The sequence below is a fragment of the Oncorhynchus keta genome, chromosome 10 (genome assembly GCF_023373465.1).
Source record: "Oncorhynchus keta strain PuntledgeMale-10-30-2019 chromosome 10, Oket_V2, whole genome shotgun sequence".
In the NCBI taxonomy this organism is placed as follows: Eukaryota; Metazoa; Chordata; class Actinopteri; order Salmoniformes; family Salmonidae; genus Oncorhynchus; species Oncorhynchus keta.
This window is the reverse complement of record NC_068430.1, coordinates 15,404,117-15,422,609: the sequence shown is the minus strand read 5'-3', so window position 1 is coordinate 15,422,609 and position 18,493 is coordinate 15,404,117. Positions and strand designations below refer to the sequence as shown.

General features: G+C 44.9%; 1 protein-coding gene across 2 annotated transcripts in view; it reads left to right on the top strand.

Moving 5' to 3' along the window:
* The window catches only part of uba7 (ubiquitin-like modifier activating enzyme 7), a 100,288-nt gene that overhangs the window by 44,701 nt on the left and 37,094 nt on the right, over window positions 1-18,493 (top strand). For both annotated transcript variants that reach the window (XR_008144192.1, XM_052526540.1), the window contains exons 18-21: window positions 1,982-2,177; window positions 2,272-2,363; window positions 4,859-4,951; window positions 9,563-9,754. Coding sequence is in view for 1 of the 2 variants with exons in the window: in XM_052526540.1 (XP_052382500.1) it covers window positions 1,982-2,177; window positions 2,272-2,363; window positions 4,859-4,951; window positions 9,563-9,754 (573 nt within the window). In the remaining variant the exon portion in view is untranslated. The remainder of the gene's footprint in view (window positions 1-1,981; window positions 2,178-2,271; window positions 2,364-4,858; window positions 4,952-9,562; window positions 9,755-18,493) is intronic.

Below are 18,493 nucleotides of genomic sequence, written 5' to 3'. Positions count from 1 at the left end.
CCTCTCTGTTTCCCTCCTCTCTGTTCCCCTCCTCTCTGTTTCCCTCCTCTCTGTTATCTCCTCTCTGTGCCCCTCCTCTCTGTTCTCTCCTCTCTGTTCCCCTCCTCTCTGTTCTCTCCTCTCGGTTCCCTACCTCTCTGTTCTCTCCTCTCTGTTCCCCTCCTCTCTGTTTCCCTCCTCTCTGTTATCTCCTCTCTGTGCCCCTCCTCTCTGTTCTCTCCTCTCTGTTCCCCTCCTCTCTGTTCCCCTCCTCTCTGTTCTCTCCTCTCGGTTCCCCTCCTCCATGTTCTCTCCTCTCTGTCCCCCTCCTCTCTGTTCTCTCCTCTCTGTTCTCTCCTCTCTGTTCCCCTCCTCTCTGTTCCCCTCCTCTCTGTTCTCTCCTCTCTGTTCTCTCCTCTCTGTTCCCCTCCTCTCTGTTCTCTCCTCTCTGTTCCCCTCCTCTCTGTTCTCCTCCTCTCTGTTCTCTCCTCTCTGTTCCCCTCCTCTCTGTTCTCTCCTCTCGTTTCCCCTCCTCTCGGTTCCCCACCTCTCTGTTCTCTCCTCTCTGGTCCCCTCCTCTCTATTATCTCCTCTCTGTTCCCCTCCTCTCCTGGTATGAGGGGTTGTCTCCTCACCTGTCCTCAGGTCTGGGCCTGCAGCTCTCACAGGCAGACAATAGGACAACAACAATGTTCTTTAGGAATGCCTCTTATCAACACACTCAATAAACACACTGACTGCTTCTAGAGCATAGAGCCTATTCATGGCCTGTTGAATACCATTTAGGAGCAGTTGTAAATCAGTGGAACCATCCTATGAATATTTCATAGTCCTCTGATGTATTCAATGGTAGACATTACTATTTAAAACTACATGATGAATCACAAGGGGGTTTGTTGGTCACCGATGGGAGGTTTTAAACTGATGTAAATTGTGATTGTTTTCTGCCTTGACAAGGGGCAGGTAGCCTAGCTTTTAGAGCCTTGGCCAGTAACCGAAAGGTTGCTGGTTTGAATACCCGAGCTGACAAAGTGAAAAATCTGTTGATATGCCCTTGAGCAAGGAACTTAACCTTAATTTGCTCCAGCCAGGGTTGCCACACTACTACTACTGACCTTGTAAAGCAACACATTTCACTGCACCTATCTGGTGTATGTGACAATAAAACATATTTATATTTTTTGGTTAAGTCCAGAGGGTTTTCTCCTTTGGTAACTACTGGGTGACTCTGCTGATAGCTCATACAGCCCAGTGTGGTGGACATATTACATGAGCAGAGTTGGAGAGTAACTGATTACATGTAATCCAATTACCAAAAACTTTAACTGTAATCAGTTAGGTTACCAGCAAAAAAATTCTAATCAGATTACAGATATTTTTGAAAAAAACAGATGATTACTTCTTGGATTACTTTTAAATTCAGAACAACGTTTGCCAAAAAATATACTATGACACCTTTCTGATTTCTCAATGATTTTCAAGTCAGCATTGAAAAACGGCACAAGTTTAAGTTTGTTCCACCTGAGCGAGTCTGACCACAAGTCACAGATTACTATGAGGACACCAAATGCGTTTGATGAAACCTTTTTGTCTTCTTCTAATGCCTCTGGCGGGGAAAGTAATCCAAAAGTAACTGAAAGTAATCAGATTGTGCTACTGACTTTGAGTAATCTAAAAGTTACGTTACTGGTCAGAATTTTAGACCGCTAACTAGTAACTGTAACGGATTACATTTAGAAAGGAACCTACCCAACTCTATCCATGATGACCATCCTGTCAGATATTAACATTTTCCATAGCTTTTGCTCCTCGCGTGCAACTGGTAGGAAGTGGTCTTTGTACCACCCCTAATATGACCAAAGTGGATTTGTGGGTTTTGTTTGAGTTAGCAGCATGTGTGTAATGTAATTATTTATTTTACCTCAGCAGGTCTGGTTCTGACTGTTGAGATGGAGAGGTGGGGGGTCATTAACAGTTTGTGTTATCTTGTCATGTATTGTAGACCACCCATATGGACTATGTGGTGGCAGCAGCCAACCTCTATGGGCAGATCTATGGGATTGTGGGTACACGAGACAGCTCTGCAATCAGGAGCATCCTAGAGACGGTCCACATACCTGCCTTCACCCCCAAGTCTACCGTCAAGATCCATCTCACTGACAAGGAGATGGAGGAGGAGAGGGAGAGTGGACATTTAGGTGAGTAAACGGTCCATTTATCTACTGTATGTTGTGTTATAAGCCTGTTTCTCAGGCCTTTGTGTTACTCTGTATTTCTGTTCCATTTGACCAGACACAGGCCGACTGGAGGAGTTGCAGAAGAAGCTGTCCTCTCCTCCAGTGAACAGCGCAGCCCTGCAGATGCACCCCATTGACTTTGAGAAGGTAATAAGAGCCCAGCGCCATGCTCACCATATCTCCACTGGTAACACTGCATAGTGCTAGGGGCCACAGAGAGGGCAGGGGTCCATGTTGAACTCTATATGGGGCAACAAAAAAAATAGAAGTTTGGTCTTTGGGTCCTCAGTGACCCTTGTCTGTACTAGTCCCTAACGGGACACACACTGCAGTGGCTCAGTCTACAGTCTACAGAACAGTGGTGAATTAAAAGTCTATAGAACAGTGGTGAATAAACAGTCTACGGAACAGTGGTGAATAAACAGTCTACAGAACAGTGGTGAATAAACAGTCTACAGAACAGTGGTGAATTAACAGTCTACAGAACAGTGGTGAATAAACAGTCTACGGAACAGTGGTGAATTAACAGTCTACAGAACATTGGTGAATAAACAGTGTACAGAACAGTGGTGAATAAACAGTCTACAGAACAGTGGTGAATAAACAGTCTACAGAACAGTGGTGAATTAAAAGTCTACAGAACAGTGGTGAATAAACAGTCTACAGAACAGTGGTGAATTAACAGTCTACAGAACAGTGGTGAATAAACAGTCTACAGAACAGTGGTGAATTAACAGTCTACAGAACAGTGGTGAATAAACAGTCTACAGAACAGTGGTGAATTAACAGTCTACAGAACAGTGGTGAATAAACAGTCTACAGAACAGTGGTGAATTAACAGTCTACAGAACAGTGGTGAATAAACAGTCTACAGAACAGTGGTGAATAAACAGTCTACAGAACAGTGGTGAATAAACAGTCTACGGAACAGTGGTGAATTAACAGTCTACAGAACAGTGGTGAATAAACAGTCTACAGAACAGTGGTGAATAAACAGTCTACAGAACAGTGGTGAATAAACAGTCTACAGAACAGTGGTGAATTAAAAGTCTATAGAACAGTGGTGAATAAACAGTCTACGGAACAGTGGTGAATAAACAGTCTACAGAACAGTGGTGAATAAACAGTCTACAGAACAGTGGTGAATAAACAGTCTATAGAACAGTGGTGAATAAACAGTCTACAGAACAGTGGTGAATAAACAGTCTACGGAACAGTGGTGAATAAACAGTCTACAGAACAGTGGTGAATAAACAGTCTACGGAACAGTGGTGAATTAACAGTCTACAGAACAGTGGTGAATAAACAGTCTACAGAACAGTGGTGAATAAACAGTCTACAGAACAGTGGTGAATAAACAGTCTACGGAACAGTGGTGAATTAACAGTCTACAGAACAGTGGTGAATAAACAGTCTACAGAACAGTGGTGAATAAACAGTCTACAGAACAGTGGTGAATAAACAGTCTACAGAACAGTGGTTAATTAACAGTCTATAGAACAGTGGTGAATAAACAGTCTACAGAACAGTGGTGAATAAACAGTCTACGGAACAGTGGTGAATAAACAGTCTACAGAGACTAGGCCTGGGGACCTCTAGCTCTGTTTGTGGGGCTGTAGGGTCCCCCCCCTGCTCCCCATCTCACATGGTCTACCACCACCATGTCACCCAGCCCTGTGAAGCAGCACACTCACACAGCCCCGAGGGCAAAAGTTCCTCCATAACACTTCCATTGTACAGCCAGTCACTGTCATGCAATGGAACTGGAGACTCTCTCTCTCGCTCCTTTCTTTCTTTCTCTCACTCCCACTCTCTCTCTTCTCTCTCACTCCCCCGCCTCATCTATCCATCATTAAAGGAGGTTTGGAGCTGTGTAGTACAGATGACTGATTAGTGTGGCTGGCGAAGTGTGTAGGGTGGCTGGTTAAGTGTGTAGGGTGGCTGGTGAAGTGTGTAGGGTGGCTGAGGTAAGACAGGTATTAGATGTCACCTTGCCTTGGATGTGACTGAGACCCTCCTCCTCGTCCACCTCCTCATCCTCCTCGTCCACCTCCTCATCCTCCTTGTCCACATCCTCCACCTACTCTCTACCTCTGCTAACTGGACAGGTCATGCTACAGATGCCTGGCATGTGAGGTAACGGATTCCGCAGTATCGGGTTGCCAGGTGAGACTACCTCATGACCCCTCCAGCTGCCCCTGACTGTTTGTCGCCCCTTTTGTAGGGCTGTGCTGGCTGAGGTGTGAGCTCATAGACAGTGTCGCTAACAGGGGGATCTGATTTCCACTACATGGCAGAGGGGTGATCAGTCATGTACTAGTGTAATTAAAGTGACACAGACACAAAGGCCTCAGAGCTCAAAGCAGATGAACCACGGCATCACATCATTGACTCATTTGGCTTTAATAGACAAGGAAGTGCTGAGAAGTATTCTGGCCTGGAATCAGTTGATCTCATCTTCATCTCACAGCTGTTGATGTAATGTATGTAACGTATGTCAGAATGTTTCTCCATTTGTCTCCTCTTCAGAACCATGTTGCTCCTGTGGCAGGTGTTCCCTGAAAATATAACAATCTAGTGGTCTTTGGATTTTAACGGTTAATGCATTCATGTATTATAAAGAGGATCAATTGTGTTTACAGGATGATGATAATAACTTCCACATAGACTACATAGTGGCTGCCTCTAACTTGAGGGCAGAGAACTACGACATCCCAACAGCTGATCGTCACAAGGTTAGAATCTTCATTGTTTTCTTCTATCACAGCGACACAACAGAGAGTGAGAGAAAGAGTGAGAGAAAGAGTGAGAGAAAGAGTGAGAGAAAGAGATTTCCCAGTATCTCAAAAGATTTTTGAGATTTGTTTTTCTGTCCTTGTGGGGAACAAACAATTAATTCCCATTTTAAATCCAATTTTCCCTAACTCCTAACCCCTAACTCCTAACCCCTAACTCCTAACTCTAACCCTAACTCCTAACTCTAACCCTAACTCCTAACTCTAACCCTAACTCCTAACTCTAACCCTAACTCCTAACTCTAACCCTAACTCCTAACTCTAACTCTAACCCTAACTCCTAACTCTAACCCTAACTCCTAACTCTAACCCTAACTCCTAACTCTAACTCTAACCCTAACTCCTAACTCTAACTCTAACCCTAACTCCTAACTCTAACCCTAACTCCTAACTCTAACCCTAACTCCTAACTCTAACCCTAACTCCTAACCCCCAACTCATAAATCCTAACTCTAACCCATAACTCCTAACTCTAACTCTAACCCTAACTCCTAACTCTAACCCTAACTCCTAACTCTAACCCTAACTCCTAACCCCCAACTCATAAATCCTAACTCTAACCCAAACTCTAACCCTAACTCCTAACTCTAACCCTAGCTCCTAACCCCCAACTCATAAATCCTAACTCTAACCCAAACTCCTAACTCTAACCCTAACTCCTAACTCTAACCCTAACTCCTAACCCCTAACTCTAACGCTAACTCCTAACTCTAACCCTAACTCCTAACCCCCAACTCATAAATCCTAACTCTAACCCAAACTCCTAACTCTAACCCTAACTCCTAACTCTAACTCTAACTCTAACCCTAACTCCTAACTCTAACCCTAACTCCTAACCCCTACCCCCTAACTCGAACCCTAACTCCTAACTCTAACCCTAACTCCTAACCCCCAACTCATAAATCCTAACTCGAACCCTAACTCCTAACTCTAACCCTAATTCCTAACTCTAACCCTAACTCCTAACTCTAACCCTAACTCCTAACTCTAACTCTAACCCTAACTCCTAACTCTAACTTTAACCCTAACTCCTAACTGTAACCCTAACTCCTAACTCTAACCCTAACTCCTAACTCTAACCCTAACTCCTAACCCCCAACTCATAAATCCTAACTCTAACCCAAACTCCTAACCCTAACTCCTAACCCCTAACTCCTACCCCCTAACTCGAACCCTCAACTCCTAACTCTAACCCTAACTCCTAACCCCCAACTCATAAGTCCTAACTCTAACCCAAACTCCTAACCCTAACTCCTAACCCCTAACTCCTAACCCCTAACTCTAACCCTAACTCCTAACCCCTAACTCTAACCCTAACTCCTAACCCCTACCCCCTAACTCAAACCCTAACTCCTAACTCTAACCCTAACTCCTAACCCCCAACTCATAAATCCTAACTCTAACCCAAACTCCTAACCCTAACTCCTAACCCCTAACTCCTAACCCCTAACTCTAACCCTAACTCCTAATCCCTAACTCTAACCCAAACTCCTAACTCTAACCCTAACTCCTAACTCTAACCCTAACTCCTAAACCCTAACTCCGAACTCCTAACTCAAACCCTAACTCCTAACCCATAACTCTAACCCTAACTCCTAACCTCTAACCCTAACTTCTAACCTCTAAATCTAACTCCTAAATCTATCCCAAACTCCTAACCTCTAATCCTAACTCCTAACCCCTAACCCTAACTCCTAAATCTATCCCGAACTCCAAACTCTAACCATAACTCCTAACCTCTAACCCTAACCCCTAACCCCTAACTCTAACCCTAACCCCTAACTCTAACCCTAACTCCTAACCCATAACTCTAACCCGAACTCCTAACCCCTAACTTTACCCCTAACTCCTATCTCTAACCCTAACTCTAACTCCTATCTCTAACCCTAACTCCTAACCCCTAACTCCTAACCCCTAACGCCTATCTCTAACCCTAACTCATAACCCCTAACTCTGACCCTAACTCCTATCTCTAACCCTAACTCCTAACCCCTAACTCTGACCCTAACTCCTATTTCTAACCCTAACTCCTATCTCTAACCCCAACTCCTAACCCCTAACTCTGACCCTAACTCCTATCTCTAACCCTAACTCCTATCTCTAACCCTAACTCCTAACCCCTAACTCCTATCTCTAACCCTAACTCCTATCTCTAACCCTAACTCCTAACCCCTAACTCTGACCCTACCTCTAACTCCTATCTCTAACCCTAACTCCTAACCCCCAACTCTGACCCTAACTCCTATCTCTAACCCTAACTCCTATCTCTAACCCTAACTCCTAACCCCTAACTATAACCCTAACTCTAACCCCTTACTCTAACCCTAACACCGAACTCTAACCCTAACTCTTAACCCCTAACTCTAACCTTAACCCCTAACTCTAACCCTAGCTCTTAACCCCTAACTCTAACCCTAACTCCTATCTCTAACCCTAACCCCTAACCCTAACCCCTAACCCCTATCTCTAACCCTAACTCCTATCTCTAACCCTAACTCCTATCTCTAACCCTAACTCCTATCTCTAACCCTAACTCATAACCCCTAACTCCTGTTTCTAACCCTAACTCCTAACCCTAACCCCTAACTCATATTTCTAACCCTAACTCCTAACCCCCAACTCATAAACCCTAACTATAACCCTAACTCCTAACCCCTAACTCAAACCCTAACTCCTAACCCCTGACTCTAACCATAACTCCTAACCTCTAACCCTAACCCCTAACCCCTAACTTTAACCCTAACCCCTAACTCTAACCCTAACTCCTAACCTCTAATCCTAACTCCTAACCCCTAACCCTAACTCCTAAATCTATCCCGAACTCCTAACTCTAACCATAACTCCTAACCTCTAACCCTAACCCCTAACCCCTAACTCTAACCCTAACCCCTAACTCTAACCCTAACTCCTAACCCCTAACTCCTAACCCCTAACTCCTAACCCCTAACTCCTATCTCTAACCCTAACTCCTAACCCCTAACTCTGACCCTAACTCCTATCTCTAACCCTAACCCCTATCTCTAACCCTAACTCCTAACCCCTAACTCTAACCCATAACTCTAACTCTAACCCCTAACTCCTAACTCCTAACTCTAACTCCTAACTCTAACCCCTAACTCCTAACTCCTAACTCTAACCCCTAACTCCTAACTCTAACCCATAACTCCTAACTCTAACTCCTAACTCTAACTCCTAACTCTAACCCCTAACTCCTAACTCTAACCCTTAACTCCTAACTCCTAACTCTAACCCTACTCCTAACTCTAACCCTAACCTCTAACTCTAACCCTAACTCCTAACTCTAACCCTAACTCCTAACTCTAACCCTAACTCTAACCCTAACCGCTAACTCTAACCCTAACTCCTAACTCTAACCCTAACTCCTAACTCTAACCCTAACCGCTAACTCTAACCCTAACTCCTAACTCTAACCCTAACTCCTAACTCTAACCCTAACTCCTAACTCCTAACTCTAACCCTAACTCCTAACTCTAACCCTAACTCCTAACTCCTAACTCTAACCCTAACTCCTAACTCCTAACTCTAACCCTAACTCCTAACTCCTAACTCCTAACTCTAACCCTAACTCTAACCCTAACTCCTAACTCTAACCCTAACTCCTAACTCCTAACTCCTAACCCTAACTCTAACCCTAACTCCTAACTCTAACCCTAACTCCTAACTCCTAACTCTAACCCTAACTCTAACCCTAACTCCTAACTCTAACCCTAACTCCTAACTCCTAACTCCTAACTCTAACCCTAACTCTAACCCTAACTCTTAACTCTAACCCTAACTCCTAACTCCTAACTCCTAACTCCTAACCCTAACCCTAACCCTAACCCTAACCCTAACTCTAACCCTAACTCTAACCCTAACTCCTAACTCTAACCCTAACTCCTAACTCCTAACTCTAACCCTAACTCCTAACTCCTAACTCCTAACCCTAACTCTAACCCTAACTCCTAACTCTAACCCTAACTCTAACCCTAACTCTTAACTCTAACCCTAACTCCTAACTCCTAACTCCTAACCCTAACTCTAACCCTAACTCTAACCCTAACTCCTAACCCTAACCCTAACTCTAACCCTAACTCCTAACTCTAACCCTAACTCTAACCCTAACTCCTAACTCCTAACTCTAACCCTAACTCCTAACTCTAACCCTAACTCCTAACTCTAACCCTAACTCTAACCCTAACTCCTAACTCTAACCCTAACTCTAACCCTAACTCCTAACTCTAACCCTAACTCCTAACTCCTAACTCTAACCCTAACCCCTAACTCTAACCCTAACTCCTAACTCTAACCCTAACTCTAACCCTAACTCCTAACTCTAACCCTAACTCCTAACTCCTAACTCTAACCCTAACTCTAACCCTAACCGCTAACTCTAACCCTAACTCTTAGCGAAATGTCCCCACAAATGCCCCCTCCCCCACTCACTTTTCTTTGTTTTACTATCCTTGTGAGGACTTCTGGTCCCCACAAGGATAGTAAAACCAAACACACACTCTTTTAACTGGAGCTTCTTTCTCCCCTCATCCACAGAGTAAGCTGATCGCGGGTCGCATCATCCCGGCTATAGCCACGACCACGGCTGCGGTGGCAGGTCTGATGTGTGTGGAGCTGTACAAGCTGGTCCAGGGCCACAGGAAGATCAGCTCCTACCGCTCAAGCTACATCAACCTGGCTGTCCAGTACTGTGTCCTGTCAGAGCCCCTCGGGCCACAGCGCTTCACAGTGAGTGACTGCCCTTAGTCTAAGAGACTACAGCTAACCTGAGAAGCCACGGCTCATAAGGGAGGGGTTAACTCAGCTCAGTCTAATCCGAGATGGTGTTTGCATCCAGGTAAGGCTGTACACCCCCCCACCCCTGCACCACCCTGCCTGGAGCTGTGTTTGCACAATCCAGGAGACCTTCAATGCATAAAGGCACCCAAGTGTGAAGCAAGAGAATAGAGCAGAAGCAGAGAAAAGAGCAGAGAAAAGTGTGCTCTAAGAAGAGAGAGCTTTCAGGCCCACATCTCCAGTTTGCTTCAGATGTAATGCCAGGCTTATTGGGTTCTATGGAACAATGGCCAATTAGAAAGCCAAACAGAACTCTGGGTCTAGTTTTGGGTCATGGGATTGGGAGGACGCCCGATGATGAGGAAAGGTGACGCCCACAACGCCCTCCTTCCCCGTCCCAGGATAGCTCACCTCTGGAAGGGTCTGACCCGGGAAGCGGGCCTCGTCCTCCCGTAGGCGCCCCCAAATCCCGACAGTACAAGGGTTGTTGTACTGTACACTGTCCTCTTGATCAGTTCAGACCGACTCTGGCCTCTCTTGGTTTGGTATGCTAAAAGCTTGTTGAGCAGTTAGGTAGCTATGGCAATATGTAGGCCTGTTTATGAGACCTATGGGAGCATATGAGGCGGGGACAGCACAGACATAATGGCTTTTTGTTATGATTAATGTTGGAAATCATGTTTCACCAGTTCTGTGTAGGGAAGTTCTGTTTTTCCTCTTTTACTTGACCCTTGTCCAGACATTCCAAACCTAGTCAGAACTGCATGGAAAAAAGTTGATTCACCGTCAATGTTAGCAGTCATGCAGAGAGAGCACTTTAAATAACTAGAACCTAAAGATTTATAACACACTGCAGAGATGAGGGGGACTATATTTTCCAGACCCCAACTGTTCAAGTCTCTTTTTTTGTGGCATCAGCATATATTTTAGTTCAGCTTCTAAATAAGTATCCTCATGTCTCAATGCACAGAAAGCCATCCAACTGCAGCTAATGACTGGGCTGTGCGGTGCTGAGCTGTATGTACTGTGTTGAGCTCTCTTGTTGGGCTGAGCTGAGCTGGTCTGTGCTGTACTGTGTTGAGCTCTCTTGTTGGGCTGTGCGGTGCTGAGCTGTATGTACTGTGTTGAGCTCTCTTGTTGGGCTGAGCTGAGCTGGTCTGTGCTGTACTGTGTTGAGCTCTCTTGTTGGGCTGAGCTGAGCTGGTCTGTGCTGTACTGTGTTGAGCTCTATTGTTGGGCTGAGCTGAGCTGGTCTGTGCTGTACTGTGTTGAGCTCTATTGTTGGGCTGAGCTGAGCTGGTCTGTGCTGTACTGTGTTGAGCTGTATTGTTGGGCTGAGCTGAGCTGGTCTGTGCTGTACTGTGTTGAGCTCTCTTGTTGGGCTGAGCTGAGCTGGTCTGTGCTGTACTGTGTTGAGCTCTCTTGTTGGGCTGAGCTGAGCTGGTCTGTGCTGTACTGTGTTGAGCTCTCTTGTTGGGCTGAGCTGAGCTGGTCTGTGCTGTACTGTGTTGAGCTCTATTGTTGGGCTGAGCTGAGCTGGTCTGTGCTGTACTGTGTTGAGCTCTATTGTTGGGCTGAGCTGAGCTGGTCTGTGCTGTACTGTGTTGAGCTGTATTGTTGGGCTGAGCTGAGCTGGACTGAGCTGTAATGTGTTGAGCTGTATTGTTGGGCTGAGCTGAGCTGGACTGAGCTGTACTGTGTTGAGCTGTATTGTTGGGCTGAGCTGGACTGAGCTGTAATGTGTTGAGCTGTATTGTTGGGCTGAGCTGAGCTGGACTGAGCTGTACTGTGTTGAGCTGTATTGTTGGGCTGAGCTGAGCTAGACTGAGCTGTACTGTGTTGAGCTGTATTGTTGGGCTGAGCTGAGCTGGACTGAGCTGTACTGTGTTGAGCTGTATTGTTGGGCTGAGCTGAGCTGGACTGAGCTGTAATGTGTTGAGCTCTGTTGTTGTGCTGTGTTGAGCTGGGCTGAGCTGTAATGTGTTGAGCTCTGTTGTTGAGCTGTGTTGAGCTGGACTGAGCTGTAATGTGTTGAGCTCTGTTGTTGTGCTGTGTTGAGCTGGGCTGGTGTATGGCTGACTAAGTAGGAGTGAAGGAGCCATGTAGGCCAGAGTAGATAGAATACAGGTCTCCAGATGGGGAGAACACAGAGGCGTGTTAGGCCTGGGTCTAGGTGGACCCCGACGAATTGAGGCTATTCTGAGGGCAAAAGGAGGGTGCAACTCAATATTAGAAAGGTGTTCCTAATGTTTTGTATGCTCAGTGTATATTGCACACACACACACACACACACACACACACACACACACACACACACACACACACACACACACACACACACACACACACACACACACACACACACACACACACACACACACACACACACACACACACACACACACACACACACACACCTATCTTCACCAATACACTTGTGTTCGCAGTGTCCAGAACACACAAATGGTAAGAGGTGTTCTGGTCCTCATACAGTCTCTCCTCATGCTCCCCACTCCCCACCCCTCCCAAATTGTCGCAACTTGTGTCTCAGTCAGACTGGAGACTGACTAAAGAGAACAAATGTCACCTAATTTCCTCCATTGCAAAAAAAACAGGCTTACCGTGCTTTTTGTGTTTGAATAGTTTTGCTGAAATATAGTGATGCAGACTAACACTCTGCCTCTTCTTTTGTGTTTGAATAGTTTTGCTGAAATATAGTGATGCAGACTAACACTCTGCCTCTTCTTTTGTGTTTGAATAGTTTTGCTGAAATATAGTGATGCAGACTAACACTCTGCCTCTTCTTTTGTGTTTGAATAGTTTTGCTGAAATATAGTGATGCAGACTAACACTCTGCCTCTTCTTTTGTGTTTGAATAGTTTTGCTGAAATATAGTGATGCAGACTAACACTCTGCCTCTTCTTTTGTGTTTGAATAGTTTTGCTGAAATATAGTGATGCAGACTAACACTCTGCCTCTTCTTTTGTGTCCATGTTTCCTGTATGTACAATAGAAGCAAAGCAACTTGACAGTATCTGGGTTTATGGACATTCATAGCATAGTGGTCATCATGAACATGGCATGTGAGTGACCTCTGAACACAAAGGTCAGAATTGGGGAAGTCCCAGGTCAGCCCTCCTGACAGGCGGGGAGGGAGGATGTTGTTTTATGTGAGGAACGTGTGCGTGCATCTCCCCTAGTCCTCCTGAGAGTAGACTGGGTTAACGGAAGGCCCAGACAGACCTCAGCTTCCTGTGGGTTTGTTTTCAATACTTCAGCTCATACATACTTCTGTCTGCTGCTTCCTTTCCTGTCTTTAGGAATGACATGCTCTCACATACAAGCTCACCTCACTCCAGTCACTGTTCACAAAGCACATTGTCAGTCAACCCCCCCTCTTATCATAGATATTACTACTTTAAAATGGCGAAGGTGTTTGATTGCCTCTCACCTTGTCCGAGGCAAAGATATGAGGATAGCCGCTCCCTTTCTCCTGAGTGTTGTAAAGGACAGCTGCCCAGCTAGCCTGTTGGAAGGTGTGGCCAGAGCCATCTGGAGGGAGTCCTGGGGTCTGGTTACCTCAGCTCACCTTGGCAGCCTTTGTGTGCTAGATGGAGGAGGTGTGTGTGGTGGAGGAGGAGGTGTGTGTGGGGGAGGAGGAGGAGGTGTGTGGAAGACAAGCTGTCAGGCCAGATGGAGAGATGGCAACATGAAGGAGAAGTGCATGGGAAGCGCGCAGTCTGCAGCACCAGTAATTAGGTAGAGAAATGATTTGTATACGTTATCCGGAGGAACAAGAAAAGATACTTTAGCAAATACACTGTTAATAAGGTCATACTAATGTTTATATTCTTTGTATACACTAGCACTCTGCACAGTGTATTTATTATAATTATACCTGCTTTTACAATGTTTCTTTTCATGAACAAATGTTTCATGAACACATTGATAAGTATCAAGATTTTGCCTCTTCGACACAGAGCTGAATCGCAGCTGGACCACATGGTCTGCTTTAGTCATTGCTGCAACATGCTACTTTATCATTTTCATCTCAGCCTGTTTCCCTGCCAGACTAAATATCCTTCAGGATTATTGCCGATTTTATTAGTCTGCTTTTGAAGTGAGTGCAGGCGTGCAGCTGTTACATCTCACTGGTGATCTGACAACTATCGAGGTATCAACTTACGCATGCATGGATGTAGACCACCCCTGCCATGAGATCAGTCAGCTTTTTATATCAAATAACTGGACTAGAGCCTTAAATGGGTTTGGTAGTCGGTTAGCTTAACCAGCAGATAACCTCATCTTTAGATATTTTGTCTGCATGCCACAGTACTCCTTCTCTGCAGAAACATGCTCTGTGCATATAGAGATATCAGTCTAGGAGAAAGAGAGATTGTACACAGTACCGATGAGCTAAACGTTGGCTAAGAGAAGGCCTGCAGTGAAAGCCCCATATAAATGGACCATTAACATCTGGCCACAGATACTGGTAGATGGTTATTGCAACCATAAAGGTGATATAATAAACTCAGCAAAAAAATAAATGTCCATTTTTCAGGACCCTGTCTTTCAAAGATAATTAGTAAAAATCCAAATAACTTCACAGATCTTCATTGTAAAGGGTTAAAACGCTGTTTCCCATGCTTTTTCAATGAACCATAAACAAGTAATGAACATGCACCTGTGGAACGGTCGTTAAGACACTAACAGCTTAGGTAATTAAGGTCACAGGTATGAAAACTTAGGACACTAAAGAGGCCTTTCTACTGACTCCAAAAACACCAAAAGAAAGATGCCCAGGGTCCCTGCTCATCTGTGTAAATGTGCCTTAAGCATGCTGCAAGGAGGCATGATCTGCAGATGTGGCTAGGGGAATAAATTGCATTGTCCTACAGGGAGACAGGACGGACAGCTGATCGTCCTCGCAGTGGCAGACTACGTGTAACAACAGCTGCACAGGATCGGTACATCCGAACATCACACCTGTGGGACAGGTACAGGATGGCAACAACAACTGCTCGAGTTACACCAGGAACGCACAATCCCTCCATCAGTGCTCAGACTGTCCACAATAGGCTGAGAGAGGCTGGACTGAGGGCTTGTAGGCCTGTTGTAAGGCAGGTCATCACCGGCAACAACGTCGCCTTTGGGCGCAAACCCACCGTCTCTGGACCAGACAGGACTGGCAAAAAGTGCTCTTCTCTGACGATTCGCGGTTTTGTCTCACCAGGGGTGATGGTCAGATTCACATTTATCGTCAAAGGAATGAGCGTTACACCGAGGCCTGTACTCTGGAGCGGGATCGATTTGGAGGTGGAGGGTCCGTCATGGTCTGGGGCGGTGTGTCACAGCATCATCAGACTGAGCTTGTTGTCATTGCAGGCAATCTCAATGCTGTGCGTTAAAGGGAAGACATACTCCTCCCTCATGTGGTACCCTTCCTGCAGGCTCATCCTGACATGATCCTCCAGCATGACAATGCCACCAGCCATGCTGCTCGTTCTGTGCGTGATTTCCTGCAAGACAGGAATGTCAGTGTTCTGCCATGGCCAGCGAAGAGCCCGGATCTCAATCCCATTGGCATGTCTGTGACCTGTTGGATCGGAGGGTGAGGGCTAGGGCCATTCCCCCCAGAAACTTGCAGGTGCCTTGGTGGAAGAGTGGGGTAACATCTCACAGCAAGAACTGGCAAATCTGGTGCAGTCCATGAGGAGGAGATGCACTGCAGTACTTAATGCAGCTGGTGGCCACACCAGATACTGACTGTTACTTTTTATTTTGTTCAGGGACACATTATTCCATTTCTGTTAGTCACATGTATGTGGAACTTGTTCAGTTAATGTCTCAGTTGTTGCATCTTGTTATGTTCATACAAATATTTACACATGTTAATTTTTCTGAAAATAAACGCAGTTGACAGTGAGAGGATGTTTCTTTTTTTGCTGAGTTTATAAGGTTTTTTGTTCTGAATACACTCTTGGTGCAACTGAAGTGGTGTATTCGTCTGTAACAATAGCATGCTTTTTTGCTATTCTAAAACAGGAAATGGGGCTTAACTGGCTAATAGCCATACTTTGGCAGTAACAAAATAACAAAATGCCTGCACTTTTCCCCAATGCCCCGAGCATCCCCCTTCATCCCAAGGGACTGTGGGTTTTAAACAGCTGTTTCCCCCTACTGTTGTTGTCCTCTATATAGATAATTAAGACCCTATTCCCACTACGAGATTTGAAAGAGAATTCTACTTTTCAATTCACATGACACCCTGGCCTACCTTTCGTTGTGGCTGGCAATGCCACATTGTTAGTCCACATGTCAAATTGACCGTAAATATCACAGTATGACAAACCTTTCTTCTAAAACATATTACACTGTTAAATAATGCAACAAATCCATGTTACACTCTTGAATAATGAACCAATTCACAAGCCTGTATGTGGAGTCAATTAAAGGGTTTATTTACTCATCTGAATGCTACACTCATTACATTTTAGCTTCAAGACCAAAGCACAGAGTTGTATAACAGGCTTCATCAAGTGACGTTAGCCTATAAATGTAATGTCATGTTTTTATAGCCTAAAATATGCCCATTTATTTGTGTTCTAAGAAAATGTGAATGATCAAATTGGGTTTAAATTCACACTTCGGGTGGCTAAGTCACCAAAGCATTTTTTTATAGAAAATGATTGACTGGAATGAATCAACACAATAGTGATGACATACTGTATGAGTGTCATTTATAGTTACAGATGCAAAGGCCTACATACAGCGAGCTCAGCCCTGTTATTGTTATTGTCCAATCGCATTTGTCTCTTTGTCTGTTTAAAGGGTTTTAATGTTGTTTATAAAAGCATGTGACCTGAATAGAAACATTATCTGGTCCCATCATAGCCCATATAAAACTTGTTTTTACAACTGAGTTATTACTATGTCATATGCTACAACTAGGTCCAGAGTTGGTTAGGTTAGCCTACTCCCAGATCAGGAATAACTCTGGGCCCCGGGAAAATAATTCCCCCACTGCCACCACTCTGGGACCTGTGGTGCCACCTCTGAAATGACCACACAATGTTACAAATGAAAAAACATTTCCTATTTGTATGATGTACATTTTATATTTGTTGGGTGGTGGGGATGGGCTTCCGTAGTTTTACATGGCTCAGTGCAACCAGCAGCTTCTGCGACAATGTAATAATGTAACAGGCTGTTACTGCAATTTCATGTAAAAACCCAATAAAACATTTCTTAAATATGAGGAAAATGTTTATACATTTCAGCTGTTTCTAAAACATTGCTCTGCTATTACCATTTATACTGTAGGAGTGTTGGCTCACTAAGACATTTGTGTTTACACTGCCCTGCTTCAAGGAGGGCAACTGTTGGGCCGAGGGTCGTGCGCTACCTCCTGAGGTAGTGGTCGATACGACTTTACACTGCCCTGCTTCAAGGAGGGCAACTGTTGGGCCGAGGGTCGTGCGCTACCTCCTGAGGTAGTGGTCGATACGACTTTACACTGCCCTGCTTCAAGGAGGGCAACTGTTGGGCCGAGGGTCGTGCGCTACCTCCTGAGGTAGTGGTCGATACGACTTTACACTGCCCTGCTTCAAGGAGGGCAACTGTTGGGCCGAGGGTCGTGCGCTACCTCCTGAGGTAGTGGTCGATACGACTTTACACTGCCCTGCTTCAAGGAGGGCAACTGTTGGGCCGAGGGTCGTGCGCTACCTCCTGAGGTAGTGGTCGATACGACGTAGAAAGTACACACGTTTACCTTTGAATGATATGTGTAGTGGACTGTATTTTTATGGAAAGTGTAGCAATGTACACTACCATTCAAAAGTTTGGGGTCATTTAAAAATGTCTTTGTTTTTGAAAGAAAAGCACAACAGTGAAGAGGCTTTTCCGGGATGCTGGCCTTCTAGGCAGAGTTGCAAAGAAAAAGCCATATCTCAGATTGGTCAATAAAAAAAAAAGATTACGATGGGCAAAAGAACACAGACATTGGACAGAGGAACTCTGCCTAGAAGGCCAGCATCCCGGAGTCGCCTCTTCACAGTTGACGTTGAGACTGGTGTTTGCGGGTACTATTTAATGAAGCTGCCAGTTGAGGACTTGTGAGGCGTCTGTTTCTCAAACTAGACACCCTAATGTACTTGTCCTCTTGCTGAGTTGTGCACCGGGGCCTCCCACTCCTCTTTCTATTCTGGTTAGAGACAGTTTGTGCTGTTCTGTGAAGGGAGAAGTACACAGCGTTGTACGAGATCTTCAGTTTCTTGGTAATTTCTCGCATGGAATAGCCTTCATTTATCAGAACAAGAATAGACTGATGAGTTTCAGAAGAAAGTTATTTGTTTCTGGGCATTTTGAGCCTGTAATCGAACCCACAAATGCTGATGCTCCAGATACTCAACTAGTCTAAAGGCCAATGTTTTTGCTTCTTTAATCAGCACAACAGTTTTCAGCTGAGCTAACATCATTGCACAAGGCTTTTCTAATGATAAATTTGCCTTTTAAAATTATGAACATGGATTAGCTAGCACAACATTCTATTGGAACACAGGAGTGATGGTTGCTGATAATGGGCCTCTGTACGCCTATGTAGATATTCCATTAGAAATCAGCCGTTTCCAGCTACAATAGTCATTTAGAACATTAACAATGTCTACACTGTTTTTCTGATCAATTTGATGT